Source organism: Cynocephalus volans, chromosome 1 (genome assembly GCF_027409185.1).
Source record: "Cynocephalus volans isolate mCynVol1 chromosome 1, mCynVol1.pri, whole genome shotgun sequence".
Classification (NCBI taxonomy): Eukaryota; Metazoa; Chordata; class Mammalia; order Dermoptera; family Cynocephalidae; genus Cynocephalus; species Cynocephalus volans.
In genome coordinates, this window is record NC_084460.1 from 261,684,615 (window position 1) to 261,706,310 (window position 21,696).

Genomic DNA, 21,696 nt, shown 5'->3' on the forward strand with positions numbered 1-21,696 from the left:
TGTCAAGTATCTCAAAAAGATGGTCTCCTCTGGAAAAAGTTACAAGTATTTCCAAAATTCACTTGGGTATTCTCTGGAACATGTATTTACACAAGGTTTGTAAGTAAAAATCATTGACATGTCACAATGCCTTTTAAAAAGTGTCACTCCTGGTGTGTGTGTGAGTGTGTGTGGAACTGAGGGTATTAGCTTGGGGAGATGAGAGCCAGTGGAGGAATATCTGGGTTTAAGTTAGATTTTTTAATCCTCCCCCAATATTTCTTTAGATTCATTCAAACATGGAAAAGGTATGAATAATCACACATTTGTGACTGTCGTGATAGGAAGGACCTGTCTAACAAGATAAATTATATATTGCTCATGAACAATAAATATCTACTAAATGGATAAATGAATAAAAAATTCAGAATGCCTACTTTTGTGACGGTGGGGTTCTAATTATAGAAATTCTAAACAAACTCACAGAATAATAAATTCACCTGTACATAAAGTCTCTTTTGTAGAGAAATTATCTCACATTTCAGATATGTTGAATGGTCCCAAACATCAAGCTTATTGCAGGAAAACTAAAAGTATCCTCACTGCCTGCCCTAGACCTTGTCCTTTGTCCTTCTCTGTTATTCTATTCCCATAGCTGGTCTTTCCTCACTAGATTAAAAAAATGCCAACCAACAAAACAGAACAAAACAATTTTTCTTAACCTCTTTCTTCCCAAGGCTAACTTTTTCACTGAATTTTAATTTTGTAAACAAAGTCAGAGTTTGAAGGCCCCACTTCTCTGGGTGGCTGGAGCTGGGCAAGGCAGACAGGGCTGGCGGGTGAAGTAAATCTTCCATTTGGTAGAGCTGGAGGCTCAAGTCAGGTGGGCTCACCTAAGATTGAGCAGAGACAAATTGCAAGTTTCTGCTTCTCATGTTCAAGCTGAACAAAACTTTGATTGCTCCCAAGACCCAAACTGTGACTGCCAGGGAAGATGAAGCTGTGCCAGCTATTCAGTTTGCAGGGCAATATAATAGAATTGGGTCTGCTTCTGCAACCTGATTATGCCAGCATTAGGTTTGTAAAATGAAATCTGTCAGTAACAAAAATTACAGACTAATTTGGACAACCGTTTTCCCAAAGGCAGGAAAGAAGTCTGTCGTCTTCTATGTATGTTTTTCTATTTACTGCAAATTTCTATAGGATTTATCTGAGGTCAGAGAAACATATTCACTTATTTGACAAGTTTCTTATTGAAAGCTGATTAATTTGTTTTTTGTTTACAGTTCAGAAGGATAGAATCGCGGCCAGAAGCTCTTCATTTTGTAAATGGACTCAAAACATTCCACACCTCAGTATTTATTCATCTGATACATTTCTTTTGTCAATAAAACCCCATAAGCTATTAAATTCTACAGGAAAGTGCAAGCACATCTGATTTTTCCTACTGGTGATTTAGTAAGAATCTTTCACATTTTTCCAAACCGGAGAGTTAGAGAGCTTGGCGTGTGGCTTCTTACCACTGTGGGGTTGGTTTTGGTAGGAGGGGGATGGAAAAGAGACCCCTCTCCGAATTGCACTGACAAAGTATATTGTAAGATAGAGATCAACCAACTGCCGATTTCCTGGTGAATATGCAGATTATCTCTTGTCTTAGCTATGGCAAAGAAATAGAATCTATAGAGTACTAGCTCAAATATTAGACCCATATAGCACTGTTTTTCCCCTGGCGTGCTAATACCATTCTACTTTGGAGAACCACTCTTTTAAAAGCAAAATAGCCATGTATCATTTCATAATATATAGATTCCAAAACCATCAATTCACTTTTAGAAATTGTAGTACCAGTTCACAGTAAGATTAAAGGGGTTGAACTTGCTGAATCATTATAATGGCACACTAATAATTATTTTTATATTAAGTATATGGGTGTGATGGTATAGATAATGGAAATTAGCTAATTATATCACATAGGATAGACTGAGTTTAGCTGTAGTCGCAAACAATTTTCAAATTGCAGTGGCTTTTAACACAATGAAAGCTTATTTCTCGTCCCTGCAAAGTCATCTGGGTGTGCAAGCAACTAATTTTCCATGTGTTGGCTCAGCAATCAAGCCCAATTATGGCACTTAAATATCAACACACGATTCCACAACTTTGATGGCAGGGAGGGTGCCTTGGAGTATCTCACACTGGCAATTAAAAGGAAAGGGGAACCAGAAATATTGGTGACAAGCATTATCTACACACTTGTCCACCTATCCAGGGAAAACTCTAGAGGAGATTTGTGAATATATGCAAACAAAGTTTCAACACAGGGTGCAGATTACTGGGCAGAGTAGCAGAGAGAGTTATGAAACCATACGTTTAATCTCCACTGATTTAAACTCAAACAAACAAAAAACATACAAACAAACAAAATCATCAAAAAACAAAAACGAAAAAACCCCTCACCTTGAATATATCTCATCAATGTACTTTAAAGAGAGAATGAATGTGGAAAGTAATATTTTATCTATTTGATAGTTCACTGTATTTTCAGATGAAAGCATCAAATTTTTAAAAACATAGGTTCCCCTGCCTCCTAACCCTCCCAGGTGCTTCTGCATGTGGCCATATGTGGAGTGGTATGCCTCCTGTTTCTGGAGAACTATTTAAGAAAATCTTTTTAAGGTATAACAGCTTGCTGAAGTATAAGTTTATGAGCAAGGTTAAGGGCGAATGACTTCACCGGCTTGGGCTCTGGACAGCGTTAGGCCCGAACGAATTCTAATTTCACCGCCCCATGATCCAGCAGCCCAGCAGAGTCCAAACTGACCGGAGAAGTGGCTCCCCAGAGAGGCCCAAGACGTGAGGCAACCAAACACACAAGGCACTAGAGGCCAACTGAGCAGTCATGGAGGTAGCCATACTAAATTGGCAACCACAGCAACATCTTAGTTAGTCAATAGTCTCAAACCGGTGGACTGTGAAACCCCCTGCCACAATAAATAAACGTCAAAAAAAAAGATACCAGAAATAAGAAAAATCAAGAAAGTACACCACCAAAAGTTAATAAATCTCAAACTCTAGATCCTATAGAACAAGAAGCCCTTGAAATGTCTGACAAGGAATTTCGAGTGATAATTCTAAGGAAACTGAATGAGATACAAGAAAACTCAGCTAGACATCATGATGAAATGAGGAAAAGTATACAGGACCTGAAAGAGGAAATGTACAAGGAAATCAATGTCCTGAAAAAAAATGTAGCAGAACTTGCTGAACTGAAGTTATTCAGCGAAATAAAAAATACAATGCAGAGTTTAACCAGCAGGCTTGTCGAAGTTGAAGAGAGAACCTCTGAACTTGAAGATGGGCTGTTTGAAATAACACAAGCAGACAAAAAAAAAAAAAGAAAAAAGAATCAAAGACATTGAAGAAAATCTGAGAGAGATATCAGACAACCTTAAGCGCTCAAATATCCGAGTCATGGGTATTCCAGAAGGGGAGGAAAATGGAGATTCTATTGAAAACATATTCAACAAAATAGTGGCAGAAAACTTCCCAGGTATAGGAAAAATCACAGATCTTCAGATCCAGGAAGCGCAACGATCTCCAAACGTATTCAACCCAGAAAGGCCCTCTTCAAGACATGTTATAATCAAACTGGCAAAACTCAGAGACAAAGAGAGAATCTTAAAAGCTGCAAGAGAGAAGCATCAAATCACCTATAAGGGAGCCCTAATCAGGCTAACATCAGACTTTTCATCACAAACCCTAAAAGCTAGAAAGGAATGGGATGATATTTTCAAAATACTAAAAGACAAAGATTGCCAGCCAAGAATACTCTACCCTGCAAGGCTATCCTTCCAAACTGAAGGGCAAATAGTATATTTCTCAGATAAACAAAAACTGCGGGTGTTCACTACCACACGACCACCCTTACAAGAAATCCTCAAAGGAGTACTGGGTTTGGTTCCTGAAAAATGACTACCACTGCCATAAAAACCCAAGAAAAATCAAAACCCACTAGTATAATAAAAATGGCATTCATGAAGAGAAAACAAACAAACAAAAATGCTACCTACAACCTAAGGAACCAACAAACAGAGAAACCAAACAGTAAATCAGAAAGCAAGGAACAAAAGACACCTAAGACAACCAAACAACCAATAAAATGCTAGGAATAAATCAACACCTTTCAATAACAACTCTTAATGTAAAAGGCTTAAATTCCCCAATCAAAAGACACAGACTGGCTGACTGGATTAAAAAGGAGGACCCAACTATATGCTGCCTACAAGAGACCCACCACACCCATAAAGATTCACATAAACTAAGAATGAAAGGATGGAAGAAGATTTACCATACAAACAGAAAAGAAAAACGAGCTGGAGTAGCTATTCTTATATCTGACAAAATAGACTTTAAACTAAAAACCATAAAAAGAGACAATGAGGGACACTACTTAATGATAAAAGGACTGATCCATCAAGAAGACATAACAATCATAAATATGTACGCACCCAGTGTTGGAGCAGCCAGATTTATAAAACAAACTCTATTAGACCTAAAGAAGGAAATAGACACTAATACCATAATAGCGGGGGACCTGAACACCCCACTGTCAATATTAGACAGATCATCTAGGCAAAGAATCAGTAGAGAAACACAAGATCTAAACAAGACTCTAGACCAATTGGAATTGGCAGATATATACAGAACATTCCATCCAACAACCTCAGAATATTCATTCTTCTCATCAGCACATGGATCATTCTCCAGGATAGATCACATATTAGGTCACTAATCAAGTCTCAATAAATTCAAAAAAATTGGAATTATCACATGTATGTTCTCAGACCACAATGGATTAAAACTAGAAATTAATAACAAATGAAACTCTGGAAACTATACAAACACATGGAAATTAAACAGCATTCTACTTAATGACATATGGGTCCAAGAAGAAATCAACCAGGAAATCAAAAATTTATTGAAACTAATGAAAACAATGATACATCATACCAAAACCTGTGGGATACTGCAAAAGCAGTATTAAGGGGGAAATTTATTGCATTAAATGCTCACCTCAGAAGAATGGAAAGATCGCAAGTGAACAACCTAACACTTCACCTTAAAGAACTAGAAAAACAAGAACAATCCAAACCTAAAGTTAGCAGACGGAAAGAAATCATTAAGATCAGAGCAGAACTGAATGAAATTGAAACCCAAAAAACAATACAAAAGATCAATGAATCAAAAAGTTGGTTTCTTGAAAAGATAAATAAAATTGACAAACCATTAGCATGGCTAACAAAAAAAAGAAGAGAAGATTCAAATAACAAAAATTAGAAATGAAAAAGGCGATATTACAACTGATTCATCTGAAATACAAGGAATCATTTGAGACTACTATAAACAACTATACGCCAACAAATTTGAAAATCTGGAGGAAATGGATAAATTTCTGGACACACAAGCTCCCAAAACTGAACCATGAAGATGGAGAAAATTTGAACAGACCATTAACAATAAAGGAGATTGAAGCTGTTATCAGAAGGCTCCCAGCAAAGAAAAGCCCAGGACCAGATGGATTCACAGCAGAATTTTACCAAACATTCAAACAGGAATTGACACCGATTCTTTACTAAATATTCCTAAAGATTGAAACAGATGCAAATCTCCCAAACTTATTCTATAAAGCAAACATCATCCTGATACCAAAACCAGGTAAGGATATAAGCAAAAAAGAAAACTACAGGCCGATATCCTTGATGAATATAGATGCAAAAATCCTCACTAAAATACTAGCAAACAGAATACAGCAACACATATGTAAAATTATTCACCACGATCAAGTGGTATTCATCCCAGGGATGCAAGGTTGGTTCAACATACGCAAATCAATAAATGTGATACACCATATTAATAAACTCAAACACAAGGACCATATGATCATCTCTATAGATGCTGAAAAAGCATTTGATAAAGTTCAGCACTCATTCATGACAAAGACCCTCTATAAGTTAGGTATAGAGGGAAAGTATCTCAACATAATTAAAGCCATATATGCCAAACCCACTGCCAATATCATCCTGAATGGGGAAAAGCTGAAAGCTTTTCCTTTAAGAACAGGCACTAGACAAGGATGCCCACTCTCACCACTCCTATTCAACATAGTGTTGGAAGTACTAGCCAGAGCAATCAGAGAAGAGAAGGAAATAAAGGGCATCCAGATTGGAAAAGATGAAGTCAAACTGTTTCTGTTTGCAGATGACATGATCCTATATATTGAACAGCCTAAAGCCTCTACAAAAAAACTCTTGGAGTTGATAAATGATTTCAGCACAGTAGCAGGATACAAAATCAACACACAAAAATCAGTAGCATTTCCTTTCTCCAATAGTGAACATGCAGAACGAGAAATCAAGAAAGCCTGCCCATTTACAATAGCCACCAAAAAAATAAAATACTTAGGAATTGAGTTAGCCAAGGAGGTGAAAAATCTCTACAATAAGAACTACAAACCACTGCTGAGAGAAATTAGAGAGGATACAAGAAGATGGAAAGATATCCCATGCTCTTGGATTGGAAGAATCAACATAGTGGAAATGTCCTTACTACCTAAAGTGATATACAAATTCAATGAATCCCCATCAAAATTCCAAAGACATTTTTCTCAGAAATGGAAAGAACTATCCAGACATTTCTATGGATTAATAAAAGACCACACATAGCCAAAGCACTGCTGAGCAAAAAAAAATAAAGCCGGAGGCATAACACTACCTGACTTTTAGCTATAATACAAAGCTATAATAACCAAAACAGTATGGTACTGGCATAAAAACAGACACACCGATCAATGGAATAGAATAGAGAATCCAGAAATCAACCCACACACTTACTGCCATCTGATCTTTGACAAAGGCACCAAGCCTATTCACTGGGGAAGGGACTGCCTCTTCAGCAAATGGTGCTGGGATAACTGGATATCCATATGCAGGAGAATGAAACTAGACCCATACCTCTCACCATATACTAAAATCAACTCAAAATGGATTAAGGATTTAATTATACACCCTGAAACAATAAAACTTCTTAAAGAAAACGTAGGAGAAACACTTCAGGAAATAGGACTGGACACAGACTTCATGAATACGACCCCAAAAGCACAGGCAACCAAAGGAAAAATAAACAAATGGGATTATATCAAACTAAAAAGCTTCTGCACAGCAAAAGAAACAATTAACAGAGTTAAAAGACAACCAACAGAGTGGGAGAAAATATTTGCAAAATATACATCTGACAAAGGATTAATATCCAGAATATACAAGGAACTCAAACAAATTTACAAGAAGAAAACAAGCAACCCAATTAAAAAATGGACAAAAGAGCTAAGTAGGCATTTCTCTAAGGAAGATATACAAATGGCCAACAGACATATGAAAAAATGCTCAACATCACTCAGCATCTGGGAAATGCAAATCAAAACCACACTGACATACCATCTAACCCCAGTTAGGATGGCTAAAATCCAAAAGACTATGAACGATAAATGCTGGCGAGGTTGTAGAGAAAAAGGAACTCTCATACATTGTTGGTGGGACTGCAAAATGGTGCAGCCTCTATGGAAAATGGTATGGAGTTTCCTCAAACAATTGCCAATAGATCTACCATATAACCCAGCTATCCCACTGTTGGGAATATACCCAGAGGAATGGAAATCATCAAGTCGAAGGTATACCTGTTCCCCAATGTTCATTGCAGCACTCTTTACAATAGCCAAGAGTTGGAACCAGCCCCAATGTCCATCATTGGATGAGTGGATATGGAAAATGTGGTACATCTACACAATGGAATACTACTCAGCTATAAAAACGAATGAAATACTGCCATTTTCAACAACATGGATGGACCTTGAGAGAATTATATTAAGTGAAATGAGTAAGGCACAGAAAGAGAAATACCACTTGTTCTCACTTATTGGTGGGAGCTAAAAATTAATATATAAATTCACACACACACACACAAAAAAAACCGGGGGTGGTGGGGAAGAAGATATAACAACCACAATTACTTGAAGTTGATATGACAAGCAAACAGAAAGGACATTGTTGCGGGGGAGGGAGGAGAGGGAGTAGGGAGGGAGGTTTTGGTAAGGGGCAACAATAATCAACCAGAATGTATAACAACAAAATAAAAAAAAAAAAAAAAAAAAAAAGATGTTAGTACCCCCCCCCAAAAAATTTTTTTTTAAAAACATAAAACTGGGGAAAAGATATTTGCAGATGAAACTGCTGCAATTAGGAAAGAGCTCATTAATCACTTTTAATTAAAATTAATATAAAATTTGAAGAGATACTTCTTTGTTTTTCAGATATTGAGAGGGAAGGGTCAGTGGTCCCTGCAGAGCCATTTAAGTATAATGGCCTTTATGGAGCTTAGAGAACAACGTGGAAAACTGAAAAATTTAATAAAAGGTGTCAAAGGAGAAAGCCATATTAAGCAAGAGTTTAAAGCATTTCATGTTCTCCCATCCTGAATACTTGAAATGAAAACTTCTGAGGCTTAACACTGAATTTTTAATGGAGATTTACTTTTTAAAAGTGCTACCAAATGGGAAGATGTTTCATCAGGTTCGTAATGAACACTAACCCACTGTAGTGCTTCCAGCAGCCGGGCAACAAACGACTTTCGTGGGCCTCAGGCACTTGCTGGGCCCCTTCCTCCATGAAAAATATTAAAAATTATATTTTAAAATTGTTTTGGAATAAAAACAAACATAACTCAGATTGGATTATATTGTTCTGATTTTAAAAGAAATTCGAACATGTTCACAGATCTCTAAAAGTATCACGGGCCCTAGACCCCAGTGCCTACTGTGCTTAATGGATACTTGGGCCCAGGCTAGGAATAAGCTACCATGTCGTGCAAGAATCCCATGTGTTCCTTGCACAGACTACAACTCATAGAGGAAAAAATACCTCTACCCCATAATATCACTGATGTGTATAAAAAAACCTTTTTTTAATATACTGTTATTACCTTCTAAATTCTGCCGGGGGTTTTTTTGGTTAAAATAAAGACATTATGTTATATTCTTGAGTAACTAAATTGTGAACACAATAAGTTTTGAAACAATTACATAAAACTTCTGAGTAGTAATAATAGACAATCGGGATATATTCTCAATTTTCTACCAACATACATAATATGGGGTTTTCAAAAAGTTCATGGAAAGATTCATATTATCTTTCAATTCCATTTTTCTATGAACTTTTTGAAATACTCTGGTATTTGTATTTTTCAGAGTACACTGATATCTCTGTGGATATAAATCAATACACTTAGGTCAATGTTTTTAATAGAATATAATACAAATGAGGATGTTGATAAGTATTGAAATTTGCTGGCATGACCAGTCTGCTCATTCATTGGCTACATAATTCATTATTATTATTTTTTTTTTTTTTATTTATTTTTTTTTTTGTCGTTTTTTCGTGACCGGCACTCAGCCAGTGAGTGCACCGGTCATCCCTATATAGGATCCAAACCCGCGGCGGGAGCGTCGCCGCGCTCCCAGCGCAGCACTCTACCGAGTGCGCCACAGGCTCGGCCCCATAATTCATTATTTAAAGGAGTTAGATGTAACAATATTGGCATTTCCCTTTGTCATTAACAATGATGAACGTCTTAAAAACAATATTCTACTTTCTTTCCAAAGGCCAATAAAGCACTATGCACTATAGGGAGAGCATCTGAGCAGTCCAGAGATTCTAGTATATCAGCTTGATGTTAACACCACTGATTAAACTCACCAAAGTAACAAGAATAAAAATGAGACTACAGCATATAAAGGGAGTAGATTGTGAGGAATGGGAACCATAAATTAAAATGAAGAATCATAAAATAAATAAAACTATAATCTGGTTAGTTGCTAATTTAGAATGGTTTTAATAAATACACAAACTTTTTGAAAAATGGCTGCAATAGAAGGAAGTGGGGCTATCTCTGGCAGGCTCCCCTGCCTCCCGCATGATTACATGAGGAAGTACACATTTGGCAGCATTGTGCAGAGAGAGACTGGAACCACTGAGCTGCTTTCAAAGCCCACAGTTACCTTGTCTGGCCTCAAGCAACGAATGATAAGCATCCTTTGAAACTCATTTGCTTTATCTTCCCAGTCTTCAGGGAAAGCCTCATGGTGTGGTTCCTACAATTACAATGTATATAATTCAATGTTATTTTGGAGATTATCTCCAAAGAGAAGAGTATCTTGACTAATAAACCAGTTTTTATAGAAAACATATAACTAAATAAAATCAAGAATGCTTGAGTATATTTTATCATTTGGTGTAAAGTTGGGGCAAAGTTATAAAATAAGTAATAAGAAGAAAATTTAAAACACCTTAAAGGAATCAAAACTAGGACATGAACTAAGCAGATTAATGTCAATATAAACACTAATCAACGGACAAAATGATCTATACTATGAAAAAAATAAATGTGCATATGGGGCTATTTTTCCATTATTTCTCCAAACCAAGACATTCTTAAAAACCTACACACTATTCTCATTATCCATTTATAAAAATAACTATCTATTATAAAAGAAGTAGGAAGGGCACTGTACTGAAATGTACTGTCTTATTTATTTTTCAAATTATTTTTTTTGTATCTTTTCTTATCAAGGGAGATATGAGAATGCATGTAAGCCAAGAAGCCAATAGAGAAAGAGATATTAAAAATGTACAAGAAGAGATGCATCAAGATCCCAGGAAGAGGGGTAAAAAATGGATGTCCTTGAAAAAAAAGACGTGTACCTTTGAAACTTCAGGGAAAGCTGTGTGGTAACTCACATCAGAAGTCTCCATGCTTCAGCATAGTGAATAAAATTGCAGAGTTACATTAGAAGGAAATACTCACAAAAACATATGTCTCTAGGAAACATTTGTTTACTACCAAGGAGAAATCCAAAAGATCCACGCCAAATATTTGAATTCATGTGTGGACACAATCTCACTATTATGAATATACAAATAATAGGTAACCAGACAAAATACAGATTAACTAAATAAAAAATGCCTTCCACATATCTAGGTCTTTCTCTCCTTCTCCAACCTCCCCCAGACAGAGCTCTTACATATTAATCCCAAGGAAAGCAGCAAGTCAAGAGAGTAGAAACAACAAAATAGAAAAGATTAACTTGGAATTGGAAAAATATTAGCCCTGTGCTAAAGAAAAATCTAAGGAAGGCAACAATTGCTATATATTCCAGAAGGGAAACTGTGAGTATTATGGTATGTGTCAATTATAAGAGCCTCCAGTTAGCAAGACAAGGTCTCATGAAAATTGTTTTAGAACTACTAGCTTTTTCCTTTCCTCAAATGACGAAAACATTTGTTAGCTTATATCTTTCACTCAGAAAATTTAAACAGCTGTTTTTGCAAAATTTTAACTTATCTGCTATTGTGATTGTCAAAATCTAAATTGATAATACATAAAAACCTGGCATGGAAATTCCACAAGAATATTTTTAAGGACCATGCAGCTTTTTTGCGTCTCTACACATTTCAAGGAGTTTGAACGGAAGTTCAGATAAAACCACTGATTTTGAAGGTGTAGATAATATGAGTTGAAACTGGTATATTGACATCTGACCAGTTCTTTAAAGCTTATTTAAATCTTTCTTTTATACAAAGATGAAGATGAGTTATTCAACATTATTTTCTCCATTTAAAAGCTTTGGAATAAGCAAGAGGTTAAAACGTACCAAACTATCATATACTTTTTTCCATCCATCTTTTAAGTGCATGAACTCCTTACGAATGGTTTTGAAGGAATGCAGATCATCTAGTCGGCATATTTCATCCCAGGATTTTTGAGGAAGCCATGTACAAGGATTGGCATGAGGGTTATCCAGTCCAATGCCACCAGTCAGCAGAAATCTCCACTCAGCCACATTAATCTTCGGAAAACAAGGCAGTACGAAAAGTCAGAAACGAGTTCATCATAAACTAGTAAATTTACAATCATTTTGAAAAAGGTGACTGTTGACTTTCAAGTTTTGTATATGGTCCCTATGAAATTCTACAGCTACTGATAATAGCTCAGTACTTATTTGTAAGAAACCAATGTATCCGTTAGTAACCGTTTTCAAAATAGTTCCACTTATTTAATAGCTACTTTCTGATAATTTCACTCCAGATTTACTAATTCAAGCATAAATATCTGAATATATTCTATTTGAATACGTGTTGTCTAAAATAACTACTTGGAGTCCTATTGGCTCTAGAAATTGTAGAAAGACAGAAAGCCATCAATCTGCCATCTTTTCAACTATTTTTCATAAACTATAATGAGTTATTGCTATGAAATTCTCCCAAGAAATGCAAGAATAAAGCCTTTACTCCTTCAGAATTCAACCAATACATCATTATATAAAATCAAATCTTAAACACTTAAGTGTATAAAATAGTGATTTCACACAACACCTCTCTTCCATTCTTAAAGTGCTTCCTATATTTCAAATGAACAGATTTAAAAGACAGCAAGAATTGATGTAAGATATTGTTAAGCCCAAATGGTTAGATTTGACTAGCTTGCACAAGTTCTTAAAAATACTACTCTTTACACTATTACCTGGTTTAAGTATATCAATATATTTAGTAAATTATATGCAAACTTGTATAAGATTCTAATAGAAATGAATTTATTTTAAAACATATAAGTTTAATAGTAATATAATGAACTCTGTGCTTAACTTAATTTCACCTCTGAAATTCAGTCTTGCCTTAACTGTAATATAATAATTAGTATTATTGTTTAACTATTTACAACTTTTGAATATACATTCCAATACAAATGAATGAACTACTGTTAATATCATGCTGTTTTTTTCCTTACAAACTAAAACAGTACTGACCGCACGCTCGTGTATCAGTAGATTTACAGTTAGACAGAAGGAGAAAAGCAGCTTATCCTTTTCAAAGAGTGATCGGCAGACATTCACATAGAGTGAATAAGTGAAGTGATCCTTGAGAATTTGAAGCCTAAAGGTCAACAGAAAGAAAAGTAAATCAATAAAAATGTATTATATTTTAAAGAAAATGCTCATAAGAAAATGCATTATAAACCATCTAGACGTATTAAAATTTCTGGTCATTTACCCCCTAAACAATCAAGGATTCTCATTAACTGGGTGCACTAATTTGTGAGCTACACAATGTAGAAACACTTCAGTAGAATTTCATTTGGATGTTGACTGATTTTTTTAAAAACCTAATCTTCCTTCTGGAAAAAAAGTCAGAACATGGTATATTCATTTCTTACTTTAAAAGGTTTGTGGACTATGTTTAACTACAGATCATTTCTGAGGGTAAAATCTGACCTCTTCATTACATAAGTACTTCGAAATGTTTTATATAATACAGTAAATGAACAAACTTAAATTAAATGCTCCTTAATTAAATTAAGTATAGTACTGTGCTACTCTGTTCATAAATCCATAAAAGCTGGAGAAATCACAAAACTTGGCAAACAGAGACAAAACATGGAAATATGAATCATCACAGCATTTCCAACTAACGGCTTTCTAGTAAGTGCTAACATGTGTTTTTACCGACAGGCCTGGCTCGGCTTGTGCTCTCACATTAAACAAATGAACTGAAAGTCCAAAAGTTGATGCAAGGATAGGAAGGTTTATTCAGATTACTGGTACTCAACTAAATGTCTAACCAAGCAAACAAAGAGAAAAGAGGAGCAGTGGGGTCCAGTTTAGCCTAGTCCTAATCAGCGGGGCCAACCTATTTCATTAACAGTAATTGATAAAAGTAGTTGTCCCCACTGTTTTCAGCATAAAGAAGAAAAGTATCAACTAGATTTAAATCAGAAAAACAAAGCATAGCCAGGAGCCCTCCAGGGTGCACCTATACAGGAATGGATATGATCCAACCAAACAGAAGAGGGCTTGAAAAATCAGAGAAAGATAGAGAGAATAAAGCATTGCCTTGTCAGAATTTAGGCCAGAGACTCCAGGAGAGATCTACCAGCAGCAGAGACATGGGAGCAAAATAGTCCCAGTGGCCACTTGCCTCTTGCAGCTAGAGTCCTCTCTGGTGCCCAAAGCTTTCCAATTTTTGCCAATGATTAAATTAGGCTCTCGAATTCCAAAGTCATAGAAATGAACAATGTACCCAACAGTAAAGCAAGCAACGCTTTATTAAAAGAGGAGATAGACTTATGCATAAGGGCGGTAGCGACAGTAAAGCTGTCCCCCCGAGGGGAACTGTTCAGGGTCTTTTATAGGGAAAGGAGTTAAGGGGTGGCAGGCCAGCGTCACTCGAGATGGTCCGTTCTGTTCTTCCCGGTTGCGTCACGGGTGCATGCTAAGTACGCAGTGGTCTTCATCATTGTCACCCCAGGAGGGTCATTGTAGCAGTCACCTTGATGCTTTGTGCCCAGGTGGGAATTCCTAAAGGGGTCTTAAGGTTAATCTGTAACTTTTACAATTATAGTAAACAAGCCTTGGGGAGGGTCTGTTTCCTCTCTTATCTCAGTCTATTTTGTCAGGGCAGCCCCTGGGTAATTATTTGCCCTGAGAAGTCTCATGACTGAGAAGTGGAAAAGTAACAAAGTGTCCTCTGCAGGGAAAATGGAGTCAGTTTGGTTCACAGGCCTAGCCTTACTCTGTTTCAGTGTGATCTGTATTCATAATAATTCTTAACATAAATATAACACTTTAAGCGTTTTCACTTAATTATCACATAAAAAATTAAATTATCATTGAAATCAAAATTTTAAAAATGTTTTTATTACATAATAGCCCCCAACTGGAAACTACCCAAATGTCCTCAACAGTAGAACGAATAAATACTTTGTGGTACATTGTTAGGACAAATAAAGATTAAAAATCAGAGGTTTGATTTTCCCTGTTGAAAATAAGAAGAGATTCCCCTTCTCTCCTCTCTTTGAAATGAATACCAATCCTTTTGAGAACTAGTGAGGCCTTTGTCAGCTTTATGAATTGCAAACAACAAGGGAGATGGCACCCCACCTGCAAGTTTCTGTCCCAAGGTAAGAGCCTAACCTCAGTAACTTCCTTGTAAATGGCTGGAAATTTTTCTAAGAAAGATCACTTAAAATTTTGTTCTCTTTATTTCAGTAATCCTTGCTAAACTTGAAAATTTCAAGAATTGGAAGAAATAGAGAAATAACCTAAACATTTTAAAATATCATCATATAAAAATAAACTTTAGTCTGTATTATCATGCATTTCTTCCCCAGAAATAACCCCCTCCCTCCCACTCTTTTCTTTCTCATGGGTAGACATCTGAAATTTTTTCACCAAGCCAAAAGTGTCAGGCTTACATCTTTATTAGTCTCATATTCAAGCATGTAAAATAATGAATGATACTAATAAAAAAAATTGCTCAGTCTAAGAATATTCAAAATTTTAGACATCTACCATCGTAAATGAAAGGAATTCAACTAAGATTTCGGTGAGATTAGAATTTTGGATTTCTAAAAAAAGTAATTCTTAATTATGAATGATAAATATCAAATTAAGTTTCTTTGGTGGGTATGCACAGTCAAGAAACTGAAGTATCTATATTCGTATTGATCAAGAAGGTTATAAAAGGCAAAGGCTGCAACCAATTAATTTCTTTGTTCAAAAAGTAATTTCATATTAGACTCTATTAAAAACATGTTTTAATACCAAACTAAAAATTCTCTCACTGATAACAAATCAAATGAAATCTTAATCTCTCATAGATTTTCTATTAAGGTAGGTCTTAATTCCACTACTTATTGTACTAGCCACCAGTAAAATAAGGTATTTTATGTAAATAAGAATAACACAAAAGAAGCTCTGATTACCATAAATATTATGACAAGATTTGGGGTTTTTTTCCCTCAGGTAATTTACAAATTTTGTATATCAATTCGATATGTGTGAATCAAAATGTTTATTTGCAACTTTTGGAATGCAAGCTCTTAGAAAGTAGGAGTCATATATTTGGGGAGTATTAACTACTCTTTCCATACCTCCAGTCATCAGTATATTTTGCAAATAAGAAATGAAGTAAATGTTTTCTTTTTCTAGAATTGCATTATCACCTCATATCTCTGTAAACAATTTTGTGGCAGGCTGAATTTGGACACATCTGTTTAATCTCTAATTCTCAAATATATTTCTGGTACAATGATTAATCAGATTCATTTTAGGGAAGTGGCTATAATGCTCACATCCTTCTGAAACACAATGAAAGCCACAAATTACTCTCTAATTTTCACACATTAATTAGTATTAATTAGCATTTCCTTTACATACCTTTTTGCTAAAATTTCTGATTTCTCTGAATGTTCAATAGAGAGGATGAAAAGGTTAATAAACCAGGTCAGTGAATATTGATACATAGGCTCAATGTTGGCTAGATCAGCAATAGAAAAAAACAGGATGGATGAATGGATGGCAATAGGACGATAGCCCAGGCGGGTGGCGTCAATCTTTTTCTCTGTCTCTTCAGCTACTTCTTGCTTTTGAGAAATCTCATTAGCCAAAGCTTTGGAGGAAGATAATATCTTAATAGCAGTTTCATCTTCTAATATATTGCCTTCCGAAGATGAAAGAACTTCTAAAATCTTGTCTTCTATTTCTTTTAACTGCCTGGAATAAAACACAATTTTCTCAGAGGAAAAAGAAATCATTTAAAATCACTTTACGTATACCTTCTTTTATAAGAAACAAAGAGCTTGCAACCTAAAGAAAGGCATCACTTTATGACAAATATCCATAATGGTGATGTTGTATAATTAATTTCTTATCTTGCAAAATGTCACAAAGATGGGCCTTTCTGCTCCAGTTCCCTTTCTAATGATCATTTATGTGAACTAAAGAGAAATATGGCAAGCCAATCTACTCTGCCATCAAGTATCTCAGCTTGGAGTGAACAGCAAGTATCACCCCATTTATTTTTTGAAATTTTACACGACTTATAGAGCTTTACCCTTTTTACTTGTGATATAGATATTATGAGCAGAAAGGGAGATGCAACATATTCACACCATGCTCCAGTGAAAACAGGTAACCTCAGTTACATGATGAATACTAAAACTTTTACGCTGAAATTTTGTGGGACAGTTGGAAATACATTGCCTTGATTTGTGGCAGTCTTTTTAATTCCTCCAGTGCTGAAAAACTTGCATGTAAAACTATCCTCAGTAATGCAATTGTCTAAATTAACAGAGAGGCACAAAAAATCCTTACATTTTCCTCTTAAATTTTCTCATTCAGTGTACCTATTAAATGTAACAAAATAGATCTTTAAGGTGTACTTTCATTCTAAGCGATCTCAAAACAAATAAGAATAATTCTGTGTTTTATGACATTTAAAACCTTTTGTTTTCAGCTCCTTGTAATATCAAGGCTTGCTTTTCTTCTTCAAGGTCGGGCCTTTCTCGTGCCACCACGATTCCCAGAAGCTGATCTTGCATTCCCTCAGAAGTTATCATGAAGTTTAATAATGTTACCTATAAATGAAAGAATGTACAAAAATTGCATTGTTATTTCTATTGAAAAAGCCTCTGCTTATATGCATCAAGTTCTGACCCTAAAATAGACGCTATTTACTATAGCAGTATGTGTGAAAGTGGAATTTATAGAGACCGCAATTAAAAATATAGGCGAACACAATCATCGGATTAGAAACCCATTAAGTTTCTCATAGTCAGAAACGTAATATTTCAAAGGGTTTTTTGGTGATCAATTTACACTCATTTCAAACTAGTCCAATTTCTGACAACTCCTTAACTCCAAAATCCATTATAATCAGGTTAAAAGCTATCTTTCACATTGACTGGACTACTGATTTACATTTAAGGGTCCTAGTGGTGTCAAAACTCAAGGAAATCTTACAAAGTGAGATAAGAGAAAGAAAGAACACTGTAATTACTTGTCATGAGTAAAGTATTTTTACAATGTGATAATCAGCCACTATTGTGAACCAAGGAATTTACATTTTAATGGCATCTATCAAGATGCTGCCTGCTGACACTTGCCTCTTCCAGGTACCTAACTGTTCTTACAGGCATGTCTCTCTTTGTTGCCCACCTCTTAAAAGTCCCCCTTTCCTGGTTCTTTCCCATAGATATGTAAACATGGTCAGATCTCTCTCTGTAAAAAGCAAACAACAAACAAGTGAATCATTCTGTGGCTCTCATAATCCCTTCCAGCTATGGAACGATCTCTCTTTGTGCATTCACAACTACACTTACTGAAAATGTTACTTATACATGTTTTTTGTTTCCACTTCATTTCATTGTCCATCCTCTATAATCTGCTCCTCTCCCTGCCTCTGCATACCCATCGATACACACAGCAATAAACCGTAGAATCTTTCTGGCTCTGGTTATCAATGAACCCATAACCAATAAACCCTTGACCTTGGCTTCATTTGAAATCCTCACTTTTTTTGGTTTTTGTTCTACTTCACAGTCTACCTGCCCTCATGTCTTGAGTTAAGATCTGCACCTATGTCTTAAGCATCTCCTCCCACTACAGGCTTTCATGTGCCTTTCATTTGAACTACACTGAACTCACTGTGGAATCCCACACTGACTATGAAATGCCTCCATGTGCTTTGATGTTTGCTCCACTTGGAAATCCACTTGTTATCCACCAGATCAACTCCTATTCATGTTCCAGTGTGCAGATCAAGTGTCACCTCCTCTTGGACACTTTTCCAGACAATGTGTTCCACCCCCACCCCATCCCAGGCTACTTCCTGTACTTCCTGACAGTGGTCATAACTCCTTATAGCACCCATTACACTGTATGTGATCATGGAGTGACTCATCTCTCTCCTCGATTAGAGTGAAAATAACTTTAGCATAGGGATTTTCTCTTATTTGACTTCATGGTTCTATGGTCTGACACAAAATCATGCTCCCTACAGACTTAATGAATGAATACACAATTAGAATGTCAATGTTCCCTGTTCATGGAGTTGCTTTCTGCTGCTTCTGTTTCCTAAAATCTTAGGCATTTGATTATTCCCTAAGACATTTTGTATAAAATAATATCTGCTACTCATATGAATCAGGCTCTCTTCTACAAAGAAGAAGATATGGTCTGGCCCCTGCCCTTACGAGTTTCAGTTTGGTTGGGCAAAGAGAGAAGCAAACAAAATGGAGTGGGATAAGGACCTGACAGTGTCAGCATTTGATGCTGCAGGAGCACAGAACAAGGGCGCCTAACTCAGGTCAGGAAGTCAAGGAGGGCTTCCCCCCAGCGGAGGACACCTGAGCTAATACTCACAGCATGGTTAGGAGTTAGTCAAGAGAAAGAATAAGGTAGCATTAGAGGCCAGAAGGTTTTAACCTTGGCTGTTTATCGTAATCTCCTGCAGAATTTTAAAACCACTAGTTTCTGGGTCCCATTTCCAGAGTCTGATTTAATTGGTATGGATTATGGCCTGGGTACTGGGAGTTTTAAAAACTCCCCGGGTGATTTTAATGTGCAGCCGAGGCTGAGAATGATTGTTACTGGTGAAGGAAATAGCGTAGGCAAAGGCAAAGAAGCAGAGAAGGCAAAGCACATTTAGAGAAATATAAGCAATTCCCTCTTCCGTCATTGAGGAGCTTGTAGGTGGAACCCAAAGAGTACTCTTCAGATCCTGTGAATAATAGAAGATAAGCATTTTCTATCATGTGTATCTGAGAATTCAATGCTCACAGTCATCAATATTAGAAATACTAGTTTCTTGCCCCTGAGAACATTACAAAAATTTCAGCAACTACCAGAGATCATCAAAGGCAACTCAGTGTTTGCTCCAGTTTTCATCATTTGCCTAATAAAAAAAGATTCCTTAATAGGAAGTACCTTTCTAACCCAGGTAACACCACCGAATTCTTTATGTTAGTGACAATTTTGTCCAATAGTTTTTTAATATATTTTATATTACAACTTAGATAGATTGTAGCAGCTAAAAAATTGTCATGTTGGCATACCCAAATCCAAGACTTTAAAAAAAAAATTAGAAGTTTAAAATTAGAGAATTAGTAGAGAAGAAACAAAACAACCCAGTGGGCAAACTACCTACACGTAGCAGGTTATAATCAACCAAACACAACACACGCAGCTTATTAGAAGGATTGATTTGCATAGCACCAGTGTAGTTCTTGCTTTTATGTTTTATTCCTCCCAAGGCTCTGCTAGTCCACAAAGCACCTGTGTGGATTAGCAAAAGGTGCCCTCTGCACACAGACTTGGCCCCACACCAGGCCAATGCCTAACAAAGGAGCTCCGGATTAGATTTCAGCCTTGTTCAACTCCACCTTTGTGTTCTGCACAAACTGCACAATCAGAGTAGCAACCACCACTTTTCCTCCTAAGGATGTTGAAAATGTTATTGTTCTATCTCAATGAGTTCTTTAGCACCATTGGTGGTTCTACCTGGTTTCTAAACTGTTTGCATTGCCAAGGTGCAAAGGTTTACCTTTCTTCTACACTGAAAATAGGAAATGCTGTTACTGCTGCTGCTTTTCTTTCTTTATTTCTGGTCTTTGTCCTTTCATCCGTGTGTTCCCAACTTTGGCTACTGGGTGAGAGACACTATGTTTCCCTACCTTTCCTTCTAAAAGAATATTTCCTCTGCATGAACAGAGTAATTTTGTTTTTGTAAGACAATTTCCTACCTGTGGTCAGTAAGTATAAAACAGCTTCTTGCAGTGCCCCTGGGAAGGTGACTCCCTCCTCCCACCCAAACCCAGGCACCTCCTCCACGGAGGGTACTGTTTGGATTAAACTTTTTCCCTACTTGCTCCATGGCAGGCCTTGGATGCCACTAAGTATAGATTACATGGATGTAATCATAAATTTAGATGAGATAACAAGCAATTCTTGAAATTGAGCAATTTGAAAAATTCATCAAATGTCATGTAATTCTCTACTGCTTTGGCATTTATTCATGGAAAAATTGTAATTAAAGCTTTCAAGAGATTTTCCCTGTTGGCCTGAGAAACCCAGGGCACAGGTTACATTTGCTTTAGTCCAAAAACCATAGTTACAGTGTTTGCAAAATGCATGTTTTACTATTTTTACTTTATTGTGTTCAGACACAAAGAGGTATTGAGGTACTCATTCATATTCCATTAATGTTGGATCTTCTGAAATCAAGATTTTACAGGTCTAGCCATTTGTTCAAAAATATTTAAAATCATACAAATATGGTTTCATAGTTTTATTTTCATTTAGACTCAAAAAGATTATAGCAGCATGACATCATCCCTTGGGTGCTTTTGAAAACAAAAGATACATGAAAGATCCTAAAAATAGGATCAAGAGGAAGTATTCTAATTTGTAAATGAAAGCAAATAACTGCCTCACTATGTTTTCTTATCCCTGTTTAATCAATCCCAGCAATTAAAAATAATGAAGCAATAAGACACTCTAGGGATCTTAAAGATTTTGATACTAAATCATAGATCAGTTTCTTCCCCACAGCGTTTTATGACTTCCGCCAAAACCAGTTATTAGTGAACTAAGAATTGTTTATGTTATGTGTGATATTTTCACATATTTTGCTGAAAAGTAGAAAAGGTTTTCCATGACATTTATTAAAACAAAATTTTTTTTTTCTAACACAGGCTTGGGATTTTATCATTTCCTTTTATGCTTCCTTCTTTTTCACTTATATTTGAAAGTTAAATAATAATGCTAATAGTTAACACTCA

General features: G+C 35.9%; 1 protein-coding gene across 1 annotated transcript in view; it reads right to left on the minus strand.

Annotated features, from left to right (window-relative positions):
* Nucleotides 1-21,696, minus strand: part of DNAH7 (dynein axonemal heavy chain 7) — a 246,362-nt gene that overhangs the window by 43,213 nt on the left and 181,453 nt on the right. Inside the window, exons 51-55 of the mRNA XM_063077559.1 lie at nt 17,360-17,493; nt 16,295-16,630; nt 12,887-13,013; nt 11,735-11,929; nt 10,082-10,174 (exon numbers count right to left, since the gene is read on the minus strand). Of these exons, the coding sequence (XP_062933629.1) occupies nt 10,082-10,174; nt 11,735-11,929; nt 12,887-13,013; nt 16,295-16,630; nt 17,360-17,493 (885 nt within the window). The remainder of the gene's footprint in view (nt 1-10,081; nt 10,175-11,734; nt 11,930-12,886; nt 13,014-16,294; nt 16,631-17,359; nt 17,494-21,696) is intronic.